The sequence below is a fragment of the Panthera pardus genome, unplaced genomic scaffold (genome assembly GCF_024362965.1).
Source record: "Panthera pardus isolate Hobbes unplaced genomic scaffold, ASM2436296v1 HiC_scaffold_26, whole genome shotgun sequence".
Lineage (NCBI taxonomy): Eukaryota > Metazoa > Chordata > Mammalia > Carnivora > Felidae > Panthera > Panthera pardus.
The window spans coordinates 9,662,639-9,685,177 of record NW_026526832.1 but is presented as its reverse complement, the minus strand read 5'-3'; the positions used below and the strand labels follow the sequence as shown (position 1 = coordinate 9,685,177).

Here is a 22,539-nt window from a genome sequence, read left to right as displayed (position 1 = left end):
TAGATTTCAACATTTTACAGTCATCTACCTATAGGGCTATATATTCCCATCCCCCTTTACCCCTTTTTAAAAACCCTATTTGTGTTTTACCATATTGGCCAAAGTCTGCTAGGTTGGACTCCCTTCAAATAACGGAAAGATAAGGGAAGGGTGTGTGTGTGTGTGTGTGTGTGTGTGTGTGTGCGCGCGCGTGCACGTGCACGTGCGAGTGTGTGTGCGCATATGTGTGTGTATTTCAAACATTGTAATACGGGCCCGAGTGTGAGAACTTGAGTTTTGTAGTGGAAAACATTAGCAGTATTAGTGTCACATGCAAATTGGGGCACCGCGTCCTGGCTTATTTATTCAATTAGCTGGGCTAGAACTGACTGGGGAGTAGACTCCGGGATGGTCCCCGTTAGGCAAAGAAGGGGCAGAGGCTGAACCGTCTGTGGGAACAAGCTCGTGTTTGGGCTGCTGTCCTATATCTTGATGAAACATGGATGCCACTCCTTCCTGCTGGTCCACATGTAGGGCACGAGTGATTCTCCAGCAGAACTCTTTCTTTGCTCTTTGACAAAACAAATTATTAAAACATTTAAGATTTGAAAGCACTTTAAGGATTAGTGATTGGCCACAAATCCTATTTAAGACCAATCTCTTTGATATTATCATTGTGGGGGCGATAACTTAGAAGCTGGCAAGAAAAAGTCTCTCCTGTTAATGATTCATCGTGGTTAATGGTTTACACAGTCATTACGTAGCTTTACATGTGTGAGGCTGAAAGACATTGAATAAGTCTATCACTCTGGAACAGTCTGAAACTATTGCCGTGACAATAAATTGTATTAGCTGGCTCTGTATTGTTTCCACCTGAGGCACTCCGTACTGTGAGTCCTCAGATGTTGACTGACACAGTTTCATGACCAAGTTCTAACTTCTGAAAACAATAGCTCACCCTGTATTTATTAACCGGCTAAATATTTTAAGCAAACTCTACCCCCTGCATTTAGGAGAAAATAAGCCCTAGGAATTATGCTTAATTCTAGCGTGACGTAGGAGGAGAGAGCCATCGTCTGCCCAGGCTTGTTCTAGCACAAGGGCAGTGGGAGCAGAATTCTGTCCCCGGAATCCTCATTTATGTGGCAACGAGGTGACCCTCACAAGACACCCTCGGAGTGTCAAGCCCGAGCTCACCAGCTCTCGGCCCAGCAACTGAGACAACGCAGCAGAATGCAGTCCTCAAAAAGCCAGCCTGGGCCGCACCTGAAAACCACACCGTTGGTCCCAATTTGCTTACCTTTGCTATATATTTTACAGAGCGACTTTCACAATGTCTTATTTTATGATACCCTCTCAGGGACATATTCAAACCATTGCCTGGAAATGAAAAAGAACACTGACCACATGCTTGCAGACCCACAGTCTGTGTGCTCTGGTATATTATTTAAACTGCTCAAGTGACAAAATGGAAGGGTACAGACCAAAATTCATTCCTCGTCAGGGAGTCTGAATGGTAGTATTCAGATATGGAGCTCAAGCAGGAAGAAGGCACTTTGTCAACCTATGACCACCTCTGTGAGAATGTTACCTATTCTCATTTCCTGAGAAGTCCCCGCAGACACGCACTTACAACAGTGTCGCAGACTAATTTTGTAGCAGGTACTGCATCGATATTATTTCCTAGCTAGGTTCCAGTAAAACAAATGAGAAACATTTACAGAGTTCTCCAGAAAATGAACATTAAATGCTGATCATCTTTTACAATTTTTTTTACAGTTTATTTATTTTGAGAGAGAGCAAGCAGGGGAGGGGCAGAGAGCGAACCCCAACGGGGCTCCACATGGTCAACGCAGAGCCCCACGTGGGCCTTGAACTCACGAACTGCAAGATCATGACCTGAGCTGAGATCAAGAGTCAGATGCTTTAGACACCCAGGCTCCCCAATGCTGACCATCTTGTTGGGGCTTAGAAATTTGGTGTCACCTTGAAATGCTACACTGCACTCTGATCTTCAATCGCAAAGAAGTAATCCTATTTCATTGATCTCATGTTAGTGATGGGGCTTAAGAAGTTTAGTCTTGGAGGTGAGGATTTCTATTTTATGTTATTTTTTTAATGTTTATTTTAATGTCTATTTATTTTTGAGAGAGAGAGAGAGTGAACAGGGGAGGGGCAGAGAGAGAGGGAGACAAAGAATCCGAAGCAGGCTCCAGGCTCTGAACTGTCAGCACAGAGCCCGACATGGGGCTTGAACCCATGAATCGTGAGATCATGACCCTAGCCGAAGTCTGGCACTTAGTCTGAGCTACCCAGGTGCCCCAAGGATTTTTCTTATTCAGTGCCTTCAGTTAAGGCTTCCCAGTCTTTTCCACTTTCTGGCCCATCTGTAAAATGACTTGTGCGACTTGTGCCTGGCTGCAGGTGGCCAGCCCACGATGACTGCCCCGAGGGGAGCGATTGCTCAGTACTCTCAATGGATGGTTTTGTTGTTAACTACCACCCGGCCAGCTGGCCAGTCGTATGCTGTGCTGTGGACTTGTGTTGAGAGCTGTGGGCCCATTCAGGCCGATGGCTCGATCTCGGGCAGCCAATATGAGCTCCGCTACGGCACCAAGAGTCCACACTGGTTTAAAAAAATGTGTTAGGACGGTTTTCTCCTGCATTTCTCCTGAGCAGTTCTGTAATGTGAGCCTTGTTTCCAGGGCAAGTCAGAGCCTGAATGCTGTGGGTGCTGTGCATATGCGTGTCTTTTATTTAAAGTGATAACGTGAATTCATGCCTTTTAAAAATACTACTTAGAATCTCAACTCTTCAAGTGCGCCAAAGTTTAAACATGCTTGGTAATGACCGTTTTGGACAGTCCAGGAGGTTTTCTGGAAACTGAACAGAAATAATACCTTAAAAAGTGACCACCCTTCACTGCAGTGGTTTTGCCGATTCGTTTGAATTCTATCTCTGGTGTGAAATCTGTAATGACTCTACCTGAGCGCTAGACAAACACAAGAATATTTTTTTCCACTCAGCCCTTCGGGATTCTTCCTGGCCACGCTGCAAAATGTCCAGAGGCAATGTAAATGTACTCATGGTTTTTCAACATGCTGGCTCCCCATTCACCTAAGTGGTGGCTGAAAATAAGCAGTCTCGTGGAAGATATTTTTATGGCTGTAAATCTGACACTAGCATGGCAAACTTTTCTACATCGACCGTTGCCAACTCTGCTCTGAGAATGCCATCAAAATTCCCCTTTGGGTAAGGAGGAGTGTGGCCATGAGATCTGGGTGTGTGCCTAAGAGAGAGCAAGATTCCTAAATGGAAAACCTAAAACAGCACGAAGACACCTAGACGGTTCTGCTTTCGAGAATATGAATGTTAAGGGTGAGACCAGCTTGCATTCTAATAACAGATAAGAGCTCTTTAAGTTTGTTTTTTTCGGTTGACCTTTAATGAGTAAAAGTAAAAATCTGTCACAAGTCAAGTTTGCTTTGTAGCCAAGAGCCTAAAATGAAATTTTAATTTTTCTTGCTCACATGATTTTTTTTTTGTCCTTTTTCTGTTCTAACTTCTTTCAGATGAGCCGTTATGATAGAAAAAACATTCAGTATTTCTCCTCATGCTCCTCCCTCACCCTAGTAAAAAGCAGGAGAAAAAAAATACATAGAATAAAACAGAATTGTATTAAACATTCACTTTTGTGTTACTGGGTGAATTTCCTTCATTCCAGGACAGTCCCAGAGAAAAAGACAGGCAAAGCTGGTTTTTCGACCGCCTCACACCGACACTCCAAATTGTGCTGGGAGCGCCCCTGCCAGGTCTGGGGGTCTGGGAGGCTTCCCTCGTGCTCGGCGCCTCAGGGCTTGGCTGGAGGTAGAGGTGCTGCCGTTATTTCCCAGGGGAGCACAAGGGGCGGGGCAGGCGCTCTCCCGAGGCAGGTCTTTATTGTGTGGTGACAAGTTTCACAATCATGCTGATGATCCGGGATCCTCGAGGACACGTACACAGATCTGTGCTCGGGTTTTTTATCTTATCCTGGAGGAGCTGGTCAAGTTCACAACGAAGTTCCTTTACTAATTCGGCCACCTAAAATGAAAGTTGCAGCGTAAGCAGCGCTTGGGTCAACGGGGGAGGAAAGGTTATTACAGGAAACATCCCAGTGATGATTATCATTATTCTAGATTGCTGCTATTAATTTTACCTCCACGTGGTGGGGGGAGGAGAAACTAACACAATTTATTCTAAAAGCGCTTCTAAAATTTCTTGATGGAGGCGCCTGGGTGGCTCAGTCGGTTAAGCGTCTGACTCCGGCTCAGGTCATGATCTCACAGTCTGTGAGTTCGAGCCCCGCGTCAGGCTCTGTGCTGACAGCTGCAGCTCTAAGCCTGGAGCCTGCTTCCGATTCTATGTCTCCCTCTCTCTCTGCCCCTCCCCCACTCATGCTCTGTCTCTGTTGCTCTCAAAAATAAAAATTTTTTTAAAAGTTTTAATTTCTTGATGCAGCTATAGGAATGTTCACTCAATGTCCACATCTCCTTTCAAGAAAAGATTAAATCTGAAAGGATGGCTTTTATGTAGTGTTCTCCATATTAAAGCCTGGTCACCTTTTATAATTTGTTCCAAGAGGAGAAGCAGGAAAATGGAAAATTAAAAATGGGAGATACTAAGAGAAAAAGTCTCTAGCTTTAGGATACATTCTATGCTTTGCTGGGGCTAATAGCTCCACATTCTTTATGGCATTTTGCTCGTGCTGCTGTTGGAGCAGGCACTGGAGAGGTCTTCCCGACATGCTTTGCCCCTCCCCCGTCGTCTGGCCACCGTGCAGTTTGCGCCCAGACGGAACTCGAACGGGCTCGTGCCGTGGGCTTTGCCAGAGTGAATGGCTCAGGTGACCCGGGCCTTACAGTTTATGACACTCGTTTGGCCACAACAGTTGGTTTAAGAGAGGAGGTTTCTGGTCTCCCCTTCCGGACACTATGCTGCAACAGACGTGAGGCCGGGGGCCGCAGCCATCCTGCCCTCACAAGGTCAGCCAGCCTCTCGTCACCCAGCTGCCTGGCCTTCCGGAAACTGTACTGGGCAACACGACGGCCACTCGTCACATGTGGCTCATCTAAGGGCCACTTTGAACTGAGATGTGCGGGGAGTGTGCACACTCCAGATCGTGAAGATGTCGCATGAAGAGGAGTATCTCAGTGCGCCCTTATACGATGACACGATGACATGAAAACTTTTTAGATGTGTTAGGCTACATAAAATTAAGATGAACTGCGCCTATTTGTGTTTTTCAAATGTGGCTACTAGAAAAATTGAAATTACACATGTGGCTCACGTATTTTTATTGGACTGTGCTGCTTTAGATGTTACAGTTCAATGTGCCAATAAATTCTCTTTAACGTTTGAGTTGGTGTTTCTGCTTCTTGCCGTCTAAGACCTCTACCCGATGCAAATGTCAAAATGAATTTTTATTTCCTAAGCGTATACTCTGCCTCCAGTGTCTCTGCAGACACTCCAGTAGTGAACACGTGAGACCTGACAATAAACAATTCAGATCCATTATCTTTTTTTTTTATGGCAGTGGTGGAATCAGGGTGATTTTTATTTATTTTTGCTCGTCTGTGTATTTTGGGACTTTTCTTTGGAGAACATGTGTTATCTGTTGAACAGTTAGGAAGGTCCAACGTCTCGCCTGCAGCTTCTGTCCTGAGCCTCCCACGCCAGCCCGTCCTGGGCTCCCCTCCCAGTGCCTTCCTGGTCTCTCACTGAGGCTCCGGGCCTGGCCTCCGTCCGTGGCCCGCTACCCTCTCCTCATTCGTTCTTTGCCAGCTCTGCCGTCCTCCCTCGCTCCCTGCAGGAACCCGTCTTCTCCTCGAAGCCCCGCGGGGCTCGTGCCTCCTAGACAGGCCCGCCAGCCCTTACCTGATGGGAGGCAGCCGCGAAACGGATCCAGCCGTCATCCAGGGACACGACAAACGCTCCTCTCTGAAGCTGCACGCTCACCTGGCCTCCCCCGAACAAGACCAGCGGGTACACGGACACCATGCTGCAGTCTCGGATGAACACCCGACTGGTTCTGATCTTTTCGTGGTACACCAGGTAGGGGCTGTCAAAGTGTCTGACCTGGAACAGAAAACCTCAGATGTGGACAGCGGCAACCGAAGGGGAACCCCACCCATTCCACAGATGTAAGCACCGCCTGGCCATCTGGGGCTCCCCAGATTGTCTCCGGCCCGAACCTTCCCCCCGAGGCCGGACTTGTACAGCGACTGCCCTCTTGACGTCTCCCTCTGGACGTCTAACGAGCATCTCAGACTTAGGTTCAAAAGGAATTCTTGATTTTCCCACTCCTTTCCAGCAGCATCCCCTCCAGCTCAGTAAATGATGTACCCCTCCTCGGCTGTTCACATCCCAGACTGAGAAGCCTTCGACTGCTCTTTCCCCTCACTCCATTGAAATGGTCACTAAGTCCTGTCGCTTTTCAAATGAAAATACATAATGAAACATGAAAATACATAATGAAACGACATATTCTAACCACCGGTACGGCTCAAACCATCATCAACTCGCACAGCCCACTGCCAGGGCTTTCTAAGTGCTCGCTGGGTTTCTGCTTCGCATCTTCACGGTCTCTTTCCCACCCGGCAGCCACCATGATCTTTCAAAAACAACACCCTCCAGTGACTTCCCAAGAATAAAATCCCAAATCCGTACCATAGCCTACAAGGTCCCACACAACCTGAACTGTGCCTGCTTGTCTTAAAACACGTGCTGCTCTTGCACTGATTTCCCCTGCTGGAATGTTCTTCCCTGCCCACTCTGGGCAAAATGGCCCCTCCCCTATCACTCTTAAAATCTCTTACTCTGTCCTATTTCTCTTTTTTTTTTAATTCTTTTTTTAACATTTATTTATGTTTTGAGAGACAGAGAGAGACAGGGCACAAGCAGGGGAGGTGCAGAGAGAGAGGGAGACACAGAATCAGAAGCAGGCTCCAGGCTCTGAGCTGTCAGCAGAGCCCGATGCGGGGCTCAAACTCACGAACCGTGAGATCATGACCTGAGCCAAAGTCGGTCGCTTAACCGACTGAGCCACCCAGGTGCCTCACAATTTCTATTGTTCTATTTCTCTTGATAGCATTTGTTACTAAGATGAGATGACTTGTTTCTTGCCTGTCTTCCTCAGCAGAGCATAAGCTCCCCGAGGGCAGAGACCCAGTCTGTCTAGTTCACCTGCCCACAACAGGGCCTGGAAAAGAGAAGGCACTGGTAGGTACCAAAGGATGCACTGCATGAATGTCATGATGAACTCAGAAGAGGGGTGGCCCTAACTCAGTCCTCTGGCCCCTAGGTACGTATGCAGCTGACAGCCAGAGGACCTCCGGGTCCTCCAGTTCTTCTGGGCTCTTGGAGATACTTTTCATGCTTTGCTGACACGTTACTCAGTAGTTCCAGGGGGCCGAGCAGCCCGAACACTTCAAACTCTCTTCCCCCATCCCCTGTCCCTCCACCCTCCCCCCCCCCCCCCCCCCAGAGCTTTACTGAGCATCTGCTTTGGGCCAGGTGCCAGGCTAGCCAATGAGGACATAGAAATGAATACACGTCCTGTCTTTAGGAATTTCACAATTCCATGAAGACTTACCACAAACCGTAAAATAATGGGATAAGCGCAACAGTGGACAAAATGCACACCTCGTGCTGGTGGGACAGAGGAGCAACTTCGAGGGGGCGGGACCCCGGGGAGGTGGTTTTTAATGGAAGCTCCAAGGACACGTAGGAGCCTGCTGGGAATGGGACTATCATCCCAGACTCCGAGGGAGTGCGTTGTACGTCATGGCACACAGAGTGACAGAGGGAGGAGTGACAAGGGACATGGTAAAGAGGGGCAGGCGTGAAGGGTCGGATGAGAGTGTGTGGGAGCCTCCATATATGAAGAGTTTTAAGCAAGGGGATGATATGACCAAACGGAGGTTTTGTAAAGTTAATTGTGGCAGCAGTACTGTAAAAGGTCGGAGAGAAAGGACCAGAAGTCAGATCGTTACAGCACTCCAGGCAAGAGGCGGATGGTGGGCTTTGAACTGAGGCAGGGCGGTGGGGAGAGGACACGCAGGCACATCTGGGAGCGTCAACAGGCAGAACTGCTGCCCGGCGCCCAGATGGACTGGAGCGAGGCGAAGAGTGGCAGGGTCTCCGTGCGCGGGGGCCTCCGGCTGGGAAGGTGCTGTTTGCCAGGACAGGCGAGAGAGGAGAGAGGAGAGAGGAGAGAAGTGGGAGACAAGGAGCCTGAGCTGACTGGCAGGCGTCCGGCTGGGGCTGCCAGGAGGAGGGCTCAGGACAAGCCCAGGCACAGGGAGAGCAAGCTGGGGGCTCTGTGACAGCTCCAGGTGGCAGTTTGGAACCGCGGTGTCACGCTCTGTGGGTTCGGGAAGAGTAAGTGCTCCGCAGTGAGACAATGAGGACGAGGGACAGAGCGCCATTTCAGAGCAAAGGAGAGAAACCAGCAAAAGGCGTATCGGGCGGTGATCGGAGAGAGAGAAGAAAGTGGTATTTCAGGAGCAAAAACACATCAAAGATGGTTTCAAGAGGATGGGAGGTTAGCAGGGTCGAATACTACACTAGAGTCAAGGGGGAGGAGGACCAGGGAGGGGGTGGACCCCGAGGAGGTCACACGTCACTTCTGGGGCTGGGACAGGGTGTTGGCAGCAGGCAGGAGGGGGTGCGAAGTGAGGGAGCGCCAGCAGCAAGCGCCCGTCACTCCCTCCCTGGTCAGGCGCGGATTTAGGGATGCGATTAGATCCTGACTGCCTAAGTCACCGCCGCAAAGATGCAAGCTTATGCTTGAAAGCAGGCTTGAGCGGTTTTTTTTTTTGTATCCAGTAGAATTTTCGTCAAATGGAAATAGTCTTTCCAAACACAGTCCAATTTCCAGTCTGTTCACGCTTTCTCGACCTTCCCCAAGTCAGTGGTGCTGCTGGGGACAGCAGGTGACGGGATGAGGTCTGCTGACTAGAAGGGGCTGTGTTGCTCCCCTGAGACCTCCCCTATGCAAATGTGAGTGGACCCGCCATTCCGACCTGATAGTTCACCGAGGAAGGGTGAATGTGCACATATCCATCGTTCTTGGTGACAAACTTCAGCTCCTCTGATTTTGGTTGCATTCTGACAGCTCCGGTACTGGTCTTGTGAAATTTCCCTTCTGGGCTTTTCACCTAAACAACAGGTATTCACAAAAAATACATATATATGACATATGTATATTTCCATTGAAAAACTAGCAGACAATGTGTCAGACGTTCATTGCAGATGTCAACTGAGCATTTAACAAAACGTTAAATGAAAAACAATTTAGTACTGTCACAAATTCAGTCTTTCTAAGTTTGACAAGGGCTGGATAATTAAAACTCAGGTAAAAGTCCGACAGCACATACAGGTAGGGTTTTCCAGAAAGCTGGCCACAAGTGGTCCCATGGCAAAGCACTGACTTGTTTGATTTTGTTCCTACCTAACCGTAGTGCAGAGTAGAGACCGTAAGGAAAACTGTAGTAGAATCAAGTTTCTACCTAACATAAAAGGCTAGTTATGTACACGTTGCCCGACAGGATAACATTTATGTCCATTTAAATTTCTAGTATGTCAGAAGGATTCAAAACAAGCACCTCATTTTATACAATAAATGTGTTCTTGAACAATGTTATCTTAACAAATTTGGATAACTGAAGCACTGGAAATGTATACAAAGTTTAAAAGGCTCTTTGTGTGTGTGTGTGTGTGTGTGTGTGTGTGTGTGTGTGTGTGTGTGTATCTCTTTAAGGTGATTAATGTGTATGTCTTAACTTAAGTCCCTTGGCTACGAATCAAAGAAGTGGGAGGACCCAGGAAAAATGTTTTGTTACCTGCACTACATTTGGATAAAGAGCAGCACACAGCATTGCTGATATCAGCTTGGGGTTCTCAGCATTTGAGTTTGCCTAGGAGGGAAAGACAGCATTGATCTTATAAGTAATGTGGCCACTTCTGTTTGTACCCTGGAACTTATCATCACATTTCACTTGCTTTCTATCTTAAAACAAAACAAAACAAAACAAAAATACCTCATTTCTATCCTTGTGCTGGAAAAACTCTTCCTTTCTAAGTGAAAAACAAGGTAAAGTAAAAAACCATATGCATATAGGGCCCACTCCAAGAAGCCCACAGTTAACTCTGGGTCTCTGCAAAGCAATTACAAAGCCAGTGCTCCTAAGGATCCGTGGAGACAGACTCTGGTTCAGGAGATGGTCATAATCTGCAGAAAGTACTAACTGCACTGAGAACCGCGGGGCATCAGGTTCATCTTGAAGAAGTGTTCTTCCTGTGGTCACAGAAAAAACTATCCTTGGTTGGAAAAAGGCTGGTGTGATTTAAGAAGACATTACTGAAACATGTTTCACCTCTTATGGGCTTATCAAGAACCAGCATGAAAATTTAAAAACAAAAATAGTAGCAACAGGAGCCCTGGGTGGCCCAGTCGGTTGAGTGTCCGACTTCGGCTCAGGTTTGTGGGTTCGAGCCTAGCATCAGGCTCACTGCTGTCAGTATGGAGCTCGCTTCAGATCCTCTGTCCCCCCTCTCCCCCCACCCCTCCCTTGCTCTCGCTCTCTCCCTCAAAAATAAATTAGAAAACATGTTAAAAAAATAGCAACAATTAACAACAAAAAAAAACCCTTTTGTTTTTTGGAGTGTTTACCTGACACTTATTGTGGAAAGAAAATCAAGAATGTCACTAAGCCCACAGCTCCTAGTGCTTAAATGAATAAGACCTACCAATGTTCCTGTGCTGATTAAAGAGAAATAACAGCACTAACTACACATTCTTTACCTCTTCGCCTGTGGCATCCAAGATACCGTCTCCTGCTTGGGCCCTTTTCTCAATTTCCCTTGCTCTGAGTCCCTCCTTTACAAAGCCGATGTCTGATAACAGTTCAGTGAATTGTCGTTTGAGGCTGGCCATTTCCTGAAAGAAGTGGGAAAAAATATTCAAGCACAGGCATCAGCAAATCAAAGGTAAGTGCAGGGTCTTTGCTTCAGTGGCTAGTAGTGAGGCTCATCTGGGTTCACCAAATAGGTACGAAGATTATCTTGTCTGGTCATTTCCAGAAGGGCAGTTTTCACTTAGGCAAATCAGCACAGAGAGTGAAAAGAGTTACACAGACATTCACCAACTTCATAAAACCCAAGGATCATTTATTTGACTTAGTCACATTTAAAAAAACACATTCATTGGATCTGGGGTAGGTCTGACTTCCTGGAAATTCTCAGGACAGCAAAAAATGTAGTTTACTTTGTTTGTAGTTTACTTTGACCCCAGCTCAAGGTGCCGTGACATCATCTGCTTTTTCCAACTTGCATTTCTGCTCAGATCCTCATAGTTCCTTACCGGAGCCTAGAGTGTGCTCTCTCAATGTGTGCAGGACACCCAGCTCACTCACCCAGCTTACTTAGAAAGTAAGTAATAGAACTTACTTTCTATTACCTTGTGATGTCTCTGGCTCACATCTCTTCCTAGGAATGAGGATATTATTAAGTGGTTTAGATTTAGATGTCCCCCTGTGTAACTGAGCACAAGTGTGAGAAAGAAAAGAACAGACCTCTTTTTCTTCTGGCTTCTGTTTAAGCATAGGCTATGTATCAGATGATGGGGAAGAGGTTAGAACCGTCAAAGGAACTGAGAGCTAAGCACTATCTTGTCTCCTGATGACAGTTCAAGTATTTTCTTGGAATATCTCAAGTACGCATGGATAATATGGCAAAATAGAGCTAGGACTTCTCTATCATGACAAGGTTTTAATTGCTAATCTTTTTTTTTAATGTGTGTTTTTGAACGAGAGACAGAGCATGAGTGGGGGAGGGGCAGAGAGGGATACAAGGAATCCGAAGCAGGCTCCAGGCTCTGAGCTGTCAGCATACAGCCTGATGTGGGGCTCTAACTCATGAACCGTAAGATCATGACCTGAGCCTAAATCGGACGCTCAACTGACTGAGCCACCCAGGCACCCCACCCTCCCCCCCCTTTTTTGACAGTCTTAATCTTAATGTCTTTAGTGAGAAGAGGGAACTCCGATGGGCATCCTGAAGAAAATGAATAAATAAATTTAGTAAGAAATGTCATTTTTTTTAATGTTTATTTTTGAGAGAGAGGGAGAGAGAGAGTGAGTGGGTGAGGGGTAGAGAAGGAAGGAGATGCAGAATCCGAACCAGGCTCCAGGCCCTGGGCTGTCAGCACAGAGCCGGATGTGGGGCTCGAACTCACAAACTATGAGACCATGACCTGAGCCGAAGTCGGACGCTTAACCGACTGAGCCACCCAGGCGCCCAGTAAGAGGTGTAATTTAAAAGAAGTATCGCTTTACACTTAAATGTTAATGACTTGAGGAAAGATCTATTACTGCACCTCACATATAACACACCCTTCAGACCAGTGGTTCTCAACGCCAGCTGCATACTATCACCTGGGGTGCCCAACAGACATCAACAGATGCTTAGGCTCTACCCACAGAGATCCAGGTGTAACTGGCCTGGGGTGAGCCTGAGTGTGTTTACTTATTTACTTTATGAATCTATTGTGATTGACAATGACTGCTTTTGATGAACTTAGAATGTATCTAGAGCTTTTCTCCTCTCCTGATGCCTCACCTCCAAGCAGAGAATGAAGGCAAACAGTGGGATGCTCCTGAGGTCTCTTACTTCATTGTAAATAACCAAATTCACTCACTCACGCATTTCTTCAGTGAATCTTTACTGGGTGCCAGCTATGTGTTAAGCAAAGTTCTGGCGCTGGGAATACGGTAAGGTCTCTGCTCTGACGGAGCTTGTGGGGTAGAGAGATAAATATCCAGGCAGTGGTAAGTACTAAGGACATAAATTTTGTGTTCTACTCCAAGACGTCTTTTAATATGAAAATAAACTCCTTCCCCTTGAAGGAAAAATAAGATACAAACAGAGAGGGAGGCAAACCATAAGAGACTCTTAAATACAGAGAACAGACTGAGGGTTGATAGGGGTGGGGGGTCGGGGAGGCGGAGGAAGATGGGTGATGGGCATTGAGGAGGGCACTTGTTGGGACGAGCACTGGGTGTTGGATGTAAGTGATGAATCATGGGATTCTACTCCTGAAGCCAAGACTATACTGTATGTTAGCTAACTTAACAACAACAACAAAAAAGTCCTTCCCCTTCCCAGCTTCAAAATCTTTGAGTAAAACAGATGCTTTGCAAAGATGTGTACCAGCATTAGTCTGGCTTCGCAGACCACTTTGGAAAGGGGCCTACAACACCCTCACAACAGAAGACAGAACCCTCTCTACTATTACAAGATAATAAACTTTCTCTTTCTTGTGCACTCGTTATTGACATCGTAGCCTCTGACGGTCATAAGAAAAATTAAAATCCAGTTCAGTATTCGTTGTCTGGTTTTGAGGAGAAGGTGAAGAGTTTGGGATGCTCACTGTCCACTTTGAGAACATCATGAAAGCTATGGTCCCTCTCTCCAGAATAAAGCACATATGTACAAGCATATACTTTTGTGTACAATTTCAGGGGTTTATGGACACAGGTTAAGAATGCCTGGTATAAGGGCTCCTGGGTGGCTCAGTCGGTTAAGAGTCTGACTGGCTCGGGTCATGATCTTGCGGTTCATGAGTTGGAGCCTGCTGACAGTGCAGAGCCTACTTCAAATCCTCTCCCTCTCTCTCTCAAAAATAAATAAACATTTAAAAAAAAAGAAAGAAAGAAAGAAAGCCTGGTATAGTCACTGAAAAAGCTAACTTCCAGTAAGCAGTGATCTGCAGAGTGCCTATATTCTATCCTCCACGTAAGTAAACACAAATTCACTGAAAAGAAGTAAAATGGGTCAGTTGGACGGTTCAGCACAGAAGGCCTCATGTGAGAGGATGTGAAATAGGAGTGTGTTTTACACAGCTGCTAAAGCCAAGCGTATTCCAGAAGTAACACTTTCAATGTCAAGGGAGGACAAATAAGACAAAGCTACAACACCCTCTGGTGTGCCCCTGCAATAAAACGAACACAAACAAACTGCCACAGAAACAACTCACCTGAAGAACTCTTCCGGACAGGAAGTTCTGTCTGCAGTAATTGTAACTTGCACGCATGCCTTCTTTCGTACTTAGCTGCCATCCCTAAGTTTTGAAGAAAATATAAGTGAACTTACTCTGTCTTTGCTGCCAATTGTGGTAATATACCTCAGCTATGAGGTTAGATACTTACTTTATATGCTCGCAGAAGGGCCAGATAATCACTGTTGGCAAATGCAAATTCTAGCTTTTTCTGGTTAGCTTCCTCTTTTTTATCCCAGGGAGACACCTAAATGAGGAAAACCAGGTGTGAAGGGCACATTTTACCTGAGGTTTCTTTTCTATTTTTCTTTTTTAAATAATCACTGCCTTTTATTTTATTTTTTTTGTTTATTTATTTATTCTGTGAGAGAGAGAGAGAGAGAGGGAGAGAGAGAGAGAGAGAGAGAGAGAGAGAAAGCACATACAAGGGAGTGAGGGGCAGACAGAGAGGGAGAGAGAGAGAATCCCAAGCAGGCTCTGCACTGTCAGCACAGAGCCTGATGCGGGGCTCAGTCTTACCAACCATGAGATCATGACCTGAGCGGAAACCAAGTGTTGGATGCTTAACTGACTGAGCCACCCAGGCGGCTCAAGATTTTATTTTCAAATAATCTCTACACCCAACAGAGGACTCAAATTTACAACCCCTAGATCAGAAGTTGCATGCTTTTCCTGACTGAGCCACCCAGGCGCCCCTACCTGAGGTTTCTAATGGCACTTTCCCATGGCTGAAGCCAGGTGCCTTGGGAAGTGTTTTGTGCGGATCACAAAGTAGACAGTGAGTGGCTGATTAAAGGCAAGTGTGGTGGTAACTGGCAAGCTAATAGTCCTATTGCCCTTGAGTCTCTCTGCCCATGCAAACCAAGCTCTGGCGGGTCTTTTAGTTCCTTGTGCCAAGATGTCGTCATGTCATCAAAGAGCCACTCATTCTAAATTTTTTTTTTTCAACGTTTTTTATTTATTTTTGGGACAGAGAGAGACAGAGCATGAACGGGGGAGGGGCAGAGAGAGAGGGAGACACAGAATGGGAAACAGGCTCCAGGCCCCGAGCCATCAGCCCAGAGCCTGACGCGGGGCTCGAACTCACGGACCGCGAGATCGTGACCTGGCTGAAGTCGGACGCTTAACCGACTGCGCCACCCAGGCGCCCCAAGAGCCACTCATTCTAAAAGCCAGATCTAAACTCTAACATTCTGTTCGTTTTGGGGCGCCTGGGTGGCTCAGTCACTTAAACATCCGACTGTTGATTTCATCTCAGGTCATGATCTCACGGTTCATGAGATTGAGCCCCATGCGGAGCCTGCTTGGGATTCTCTCTCTCTCTCTCTCTCTCTCTCTCTGTTCTGCCTGTGTGTGCTCTGTCTCTCTCTCAAAACAAACTTAAAAAAAAATTGTTAACTCTGTGGTATCTTTATTTTACAATTTCTTATTCACTCATCTTTTATGCTTGAGTCTCCCCTACTTCCATACCCATAACTAATGTCTTTTTTCCTATAGACTAATACCTCCTATGAATATAGGTGTAAAAATTCCTACCAAAATGATAAAAAGAACAAGGCTGGAAGACTCACATTTTTAAATTTCAAAACACACTATAAAACTAGAATAATCAAGATAGTGTGGTACCGGCATAAGGACAGACATTCTACTCAATGGAATAGAATTGACAGTCCAGAAATAAACCCATATATTTATGGTCAACTAACTAATTAATTAATTATTTATTTTTAGTAATCTCTACACCCAACACGGGGCTCGAATTCATGACCGTGAGATTGAGAGTCACACACTCTCCCGAATCAGTCAAGTGCGCCCCAGTGGTCAACTGATTTTTGACAAGAATGCCAAGACCATTCAATGGTGAAAGAATAGTCTTTTTCAACAAATGGAACTGGGACAACTGTACAGTCATATGCAAAAGAATGAAGTTGGGCTCTTACCTCATGCCGTATACAAAATTAACTCAAAATTGACCAAAGACCAGGGCGCCTGGGTGGCCTAGTCGGTTAAGCGTCCGACTTTGGCTCAGGTAATGATTGCATGCTTCATAAGTTCGAGCCCTGCAATGAACTCTGTGCTGACAGCTTGGAGCCTGGAGCCTGTTTCAGATTCTGTGTTTCCCTCCCCCGCGCTCGCTCTCTCTCTCTCTCTCTCTCTGCCCTTCTCTCACTTGCACTCTGTCTTTCTCTCAAAAATAAATAAACACTTAAAAAAAAAAATAGACCAAAGACTATAATGTAAGAGCTAAAACTATAATACTCTTAGAAAAAAATGTAGGGATAAATGGGATAAATCTTCATGACTTTGGATCTGGAAATGGATTTTTTTTTTTTTTTTTTTTTTTTAGTGTAGTTGACACAATGCTACATTAGTTTCAGGTATACAACACAGTGATTTGACAAGTCAATAATCGATATACATTATGCTATGCTCACTACAAGTATACCTACCATCTGTCACTAGACAATGCTATTACAATGTCATTGACTATATTCCTTATGCCCTGCCTTTTATTCCCATGACTTACTCATTCTGTAAGTGGAAGCCAGTAACTTCCGTTCCCCTTCAGCCATTTTGGCAATGGATTCTTTAACTATGGCAGTGGAAGCTTGAGGAACAAAAAACTGGATAAATTGGACTTCATCAAAGTTAAAAACTTTTGGGTTTCAAAGGACATATCAAGAAAGTAAGAAAGGTAACCCACAGAATGGGAGAAAATATTTGTAGATCATATGTCTGATAAAAGACCTGTATCCAAAATGTATAAAGAACTCTTATGAATCAGTAATAAAAAGATGAATAACGCAATTTAAAAATGGGCAAAAGGGGGTGCCTGGGTGGCTCAGTCGGTTAAGCATCCGACTTTGGCTTAGGTCATGAACTCGCGGTCCGTGAGTTCGAGCCCCGCGTCAGGTTCTGTGCTGACAGCTCAGAGCCTGGAGCCTGTTTCGGATTCTGTGTCTCCCTCTCTCTCTGACCCTCCCCCGTTCATGCTCTGTCTCTCCCTGTCTCAAAAATAAATAAACGTTAAAAAACAACAACAACAACAACAACAACAAAAAATGGGCAAAGGATCTACACAGACATTTCTTGAAAGAAGATATACAAATGGCAAATAAGCAAATGAAAAAATGTTCTCTATCATTAGCTATTGGGGAAATACAAATCAAAACCACAAATTCACACCCCCTAGGATGATTATAATAAAAATGTTAGATAATAACAACTGTTGGTGAAGATGTGGAAAAATTGCAACCTTGATAAAATGCTGGTGGAATGTAATATGCAGCTACTCTGGAAAAAGAGTCTGAAAGTTCCTCGAAGAGTTACCATATTTGATCAAGTAACTGTCCTCTGAATACCCAAGACAAATGAAAACATATCTCTACATAAAAATGTGTACATGAATGTTTACAGGCAAAGGTGGAAACAATCCCAAGTGTCCATCAGTGCTAGACAGATAAAATGAGGTATGTCCATTCACAGGAGTATTGTTTGGTAAAGGAATGAAGACTGATTCATGCTATAACATAGATGTACCTTAAAAGCATTATGCTAAGTGAAGAAGCCAATCACAAAAGAACATACATTATATTATTTTACTAATACGAAATGTCTAGAGGAGGTCCATCTGTGAAGGCAGAAAGCAAACTGGTGGGTGCCTAGGGCTGCAGTGGATGAGGGTTTTGAGGGGAAAGAGGGAGTGACTGCTGAGGGGTTTCTTTATGAGGTACTAAAAATGTTCTAAAACTGACGATGGCGAGGACTGCATAATATTAAAAACTTCTGAATGTACAACTTAAATGGGCGAATTATATTTCAATAATGCTGTTTTATTTATTTATTTTTTTAAATTTTTTTAACCTTTATTTATTTTTGAGACAGAGAGAGACAGAGCATGAACGGGGGAGGAGCAGAGAGAGAGGGAGACACAGAATCTGAAACAGGCTCCAGGCTCTGAGCTGTCAGCACAGAGCCCGACACGGGGCTCGAACTCACGGACCGTGAGATCATGACCTGAGCCGAAGTCAGACGCTTAACCAACCAAGCCACCCAGGCGCCCCTCAATAATGCTGTTTTAAAAAAGTGATCTGGGGAGCCTGGGTCAGTCAACTAAGCATCTGACTCAGTTTCGGCTCAGGTGGTGACCTCGTAATTTGTGGGTTTGAGCCCCCTGTTGGGCTCTACACTGACAGCGCGGAGCCTGCTTGAGATTCTCTCTCTCCCTCTCTCTCTGTCCCTACCTGCTCATACTCTGTCTACAAACAAACAAACAAACAAACAAACAAACAAACAAAAACAGGGATCCAGTGTATTTTATGCAGGGGCACCTTTCGCTTGCTTGCATTTTCTGATTTTTCTTTCTTTTTTTTTTTTTTTTTAATTTTTAAAAAATGTTTATTTTCTGAGAAAGCGAGACACAGTGCAAGTGGGGGAGGGGCAGAGAGAGAGGGAGACACAGAATCCGAAGCAGGCTCCAGGCTCTGAGCTGTCTGCACAGAACCTGACGTGGGGCTCAAACCCATGAACCATGAGATCATGACCTGAGCCGAAGTCAGACGCTTAACTGACTGAGCCACCCAGGCGCCCCATTCTGATTTTTCTTTAATGAGCAAGGATAGTGGATACCATAAAAAGCACATTTATGTTACTTCAGTAAGTTGGATCTTCAGTTCTTAATCTTTACTTGGGGCATGGATTTCTTTGAGGATCAGACAAAAGTTAGACATTGTGACCTGAAGAATTCCCATATATCACCCTCACAAGAAAACATGTTAGGAGGATCACATAACCCTGAAGCCCCCATGGTCCCCTTAGAGACCTATGGACTCCAGTTTCAGTGAATGTTGTTTACTTACAAAAGGAGACTTAAAAGCCAAGCTGGCGGCAATGGTGAGGGCAGGATCCAAGCAGCGGAAGATAGACCCAAACAGCATCAGTTTGCCGATTCTCACGTCCACCGGCAGGGAGGCCAGGTGATACCCTAGAGGGGTCAGCTTTTCATCTGGAGTTAACGCTCCTAAGTCTCGTAATCGTATTTTTGAGGCACGGAGAGAATCTGGGTGCGGCGGCTCAATGAGCCGAGAGAAAACAGACTGGAGACTGTGAGTGCTAAACATCTCTAAAATTTTAATTCTACAAAAAGAAAAAAAAACATAATGCGTCCATTTTATTTCTGGAGAGATGACACAGAGGAACAAGCTTCTTTCTTGAACGAAAATAGTTGCCAACTTCCAAGGCACATGCTTTCATAAGCTAGACCATGCTAGGTGAAATACATTAAAAAAAAAACAAAACAAAACTCTTATGTCTTCTAGTTCTAGCAATAAATTATAGAAACACTTTCAAATCCTACCCTGAAACTTATGGGGATTCAGGATAAAATTCTGTCTATAAACTTTCAAAATGCTTCTCTCTATCAAATATGGGTTCAAATTATGAAACAAGTCAAATGATCCATTTACTCTTTCCCACATCTGAAATTGTACCGTAACTGCTGATAAGCTTAATCTGCAATGTGTCTTGCCTTGAAGAGCTACTCTTTTAAATTATGAATTGAAGCAGTTTTCAGAAGAATATATATATATATATATATATATATATATATATATATATACATACATACATACACAAAATCTATTTATTTCACTTATAATTCCTTTTTAAGCTGTCAACCTAGGAACATAGTTGTTTATTTTTACTAATTTTTTACTAATTTTTACTAATGTATATGCATTTGGTACCTAGCTTTCTCCCACTTCAACCCCCTAGATATTTCACTTTAAGACATGCATGGACAGTAATCCACTTACTTAGACTTTAAATGAAAAAAAAAAAGATAAGAAAAAAAGATGAACCATGTTGGCCTATATAATTTGCCTATTTCCCCACTGCTGCATATCTGAGTTGTTTTTAAATCATATGTGCCACATATATACATTTCCCCTCTCTCATCCCCTCTTGTGGGTCATTCCACTTCCAAAGTTTTCTCAAGTCCCTTCACTCCTCATCTGCACTATTACTACCTTAGTAAGGTATGTGCCTGCCCAACTTTTTAAGACCTGACTGTGGACACTTAAAAGCAGGGCCTGGGTCTTGTAATCCTACAGTAGCTCTAGGGCTCAGCCCAACCCCTGGCAAATGGAAGGCTTTCAAAATATACCTGCTGGATAAGAGGAGAGCTATAACATCTTTGTATAAGTAATTTGCTTTGGGTTATTATTTCATGGGCATATTCCCTCATAGGGACTGGGTCAGAGGGCATGGATGGTTTGAGTTCTTACATAACACCAACCACATTTTCAGGAAGGTTGAACCAAACGTTCCCTAGCTTCAGTAACACTGAGTTTGATCATTCATTCATTAAATCCTCTTTTATGATATTTGTTCTTGTTTGTTTATCAGCTAAATAATGGTGTTTTCGAGTTGTTTTTGTTTACTTTGCTCTGATCACGAGGCTGTAGACTTTTGACCTTTAATGATTCAATATTGGTATTGCCCCTAGCAGAAATTTCTTGATAAATTAGATCACTTTCCTGACTTCCAAATGTATTCTTAAGCTCTATTTTAGGGCCATTGTTTGCAATGTAAGAGGTCTTCGTGTGCAAAAATTTAAATCCAATGGTAAAAGCAACAGTGAACAGCTCCTTTTTTGCAAATGAATGAGTTCATCCATGCCCACTCTTGGCAAAATGTCTTCTACTAAGAAAAATAAACCCACGGAACTTAGGGTGAGAAACATGTAGACCTTCTGGAAGCAGAACAGAAAGACCAAGATGTACCTCAGACACAGCTGTTCCAATGGCACTCTTTGTATTTCTGGTAGCTGCTGCTTTAAGAGCTGGTGATTGAAGTGATGGCTGGTAAATAAATGGAAGCAGACCCCAGAGGCAACACGGCCCGCTCGACCTTTTCTTTGCAGAGCATTGGCTTGAGAGACAAAAGTATCCTCTAGGCTTTCCATCCCTTTGCTGGCATCATATCTATAAGAAAAAGAAAATGTAGAGAAGAGTTTTTTATAAAAACATGGGTAAGACCCGACCTAGCACGGACAGAACAAATGAACTACCTCACTTCCAAGGAAGGACAGTGTCCTGTGTGTTCCGGGAATAGTTCAGCCCCTGGAGGGAGCACACAGTGCTGTTTTAAGTGGTATCAAATGCTACTACACATAGTTCCTTTATGCAACCTTTTCTCTTTTTTTAAGTTTATTTTACTTATTTAGAGAGAGAGCAAGCAGGGGAGGGGCAGAGAGAGAGGGAAAGACAGAGAATCCCAAGCAGGCTCCGTCAGCACAGAGCCTGACGTGGGGCTTGAACTCACGAACCGTGAGATCATGATCTGAGCCACAATCAAGAGCCGGATGCTTAACCGACTGAGCAACCTAGGTGCCCCAACCTTTTCTCTCTTTATTCTTTTTCATGGTTTATTTTGACATATAAAAACTGGACATAGGTGTACAAAGTGGTTTTGATATATGTATGCATTATGGAATGATTTCCACAATCAAATTAATTAACACACCCATCACCTCCCATATCATTCCATCTTTTTCATTCAAGCACATGTAAAGCATATGGAAAAAAGACGAAAAATAATTAATTACTTCCAAGGGAAAGCCTTAAACCTTCCACCTCTGTTTGACTTTAAGACTATGGTCCTGGTATAGAATCACTCATATATACCCATATGCAGTTTCCATAAAATATTTTTCCAAACGGTAACCCATGTAGCTCAAAAGCATCAGCCATTAACAGCCGTGGCACTCTAATGCATCGTTAGCCCCTCTCTCACATTGCCAAAAGAGAATACCTCTTTTCTTTCATTTTCCCAGAATCGATGACATAGACAACATCATCAATGGTTATGGATGTCTCAGCAATGTTGGTAGAAATTATAATCTTAGTTACACCCACAGGGGGTTTTACAAACACAGCCTGCTGCTCTTCACTGGATAAAGATGAATGAAGTGGGTGAACCACGCATCTGGAAGGAAACAAACGCACATTTAATATTCTGGCACAAAAGGCTGGAACTGGATTAATGGTGGGTGAATTTCTATTAAAATTAACAATAGAACTCCAAGTATCAGCAGCTTCTCTAGAACCTGCCCTCAGGGTCCAGCTCTTCTAAATGAGAAGGTTCTTTCTGAGCCTTACAAAATGTTGACTCAGCTCTATGAACTAGAAACCTTGCACTGACTTGGGAAAAATTGGAATGTAACTCAGTAGTAAGTAATCAAGAGAACTGTATAGCTGATATTCTATAAGTAACAAGCCTCGCACACTAACCAGGAGAGAATCATTTTTCCTCTACCTTTATATCCAGAGAACCAGAGGCAGAGGTAGTGATGTGAGCTAAGCCAAGATATTCCTATATTCCTGGGAGTGTTTATCTCTTTAGTAGCTGTCGCTTTAGATATAAAAACACATGTCTTGCTACTGGAAAAGGAACTGTTGCAAATT

The 22,539-nt window shown here is 44.4% G+C and overlaps 1 protein-coding gene across 3 annotated transcripts in view; it reads right to left on the bottom strand.

Annotated features, from left to right (window-relative positions):
• Positions 1-3,401: 3,401 nt before the first annotated feature.
• DHX57 (DExH-box helicase 57) overlaps positions 3,402-22,539 on the bottom strand; it is a 55,384-nt gene continuing 36,246 nt past the window's right edge. For all 3 annotated transcript variants that reach the window (XM_019446924.2, XM_019446947.2, XM_019446934.2), the window contains exons 15-24: positions 21,887-22,060; positions 20,857-21,057; positions 18,934-19,210; positions 14,226-14,321; positions 14,054-14,137; positions 10,823-10,957; positions 9,861-9,935; positions 9,042-9,176; positions 5,893-6,093; positions 3,402-4,059 (exon numbers count right to left, since the gene is read on the bottom strand). In XM_019446924.2, the coding sequence (XP_019302469.2) occupies positions 3,916-4,059; positions 5,893-6,093; positions 9,042-9,176; positions 9,861-9,935; positions 10,823-10,957; positions 14,054-14,137; positions 14,226-14,321; positions 18,934-19,210; positions 20,857-21,057; positions 21,887-22,060 (1,522 nt within the window). In that variant the 3' untranslated portion in view covers positions 3,402-3,915. The remainder of the gene's footprint in view (positions 4,060-5,892; positions 6,094-9,041; positions 9,177-9,860; positions 9,936-10,822; positions 10,958-14,053; positions 14,138-14,225; positions 14,322-18,933; positions 19,211-20,856; positions 21,058-21,886; positions 22,061-22,539) is intronic.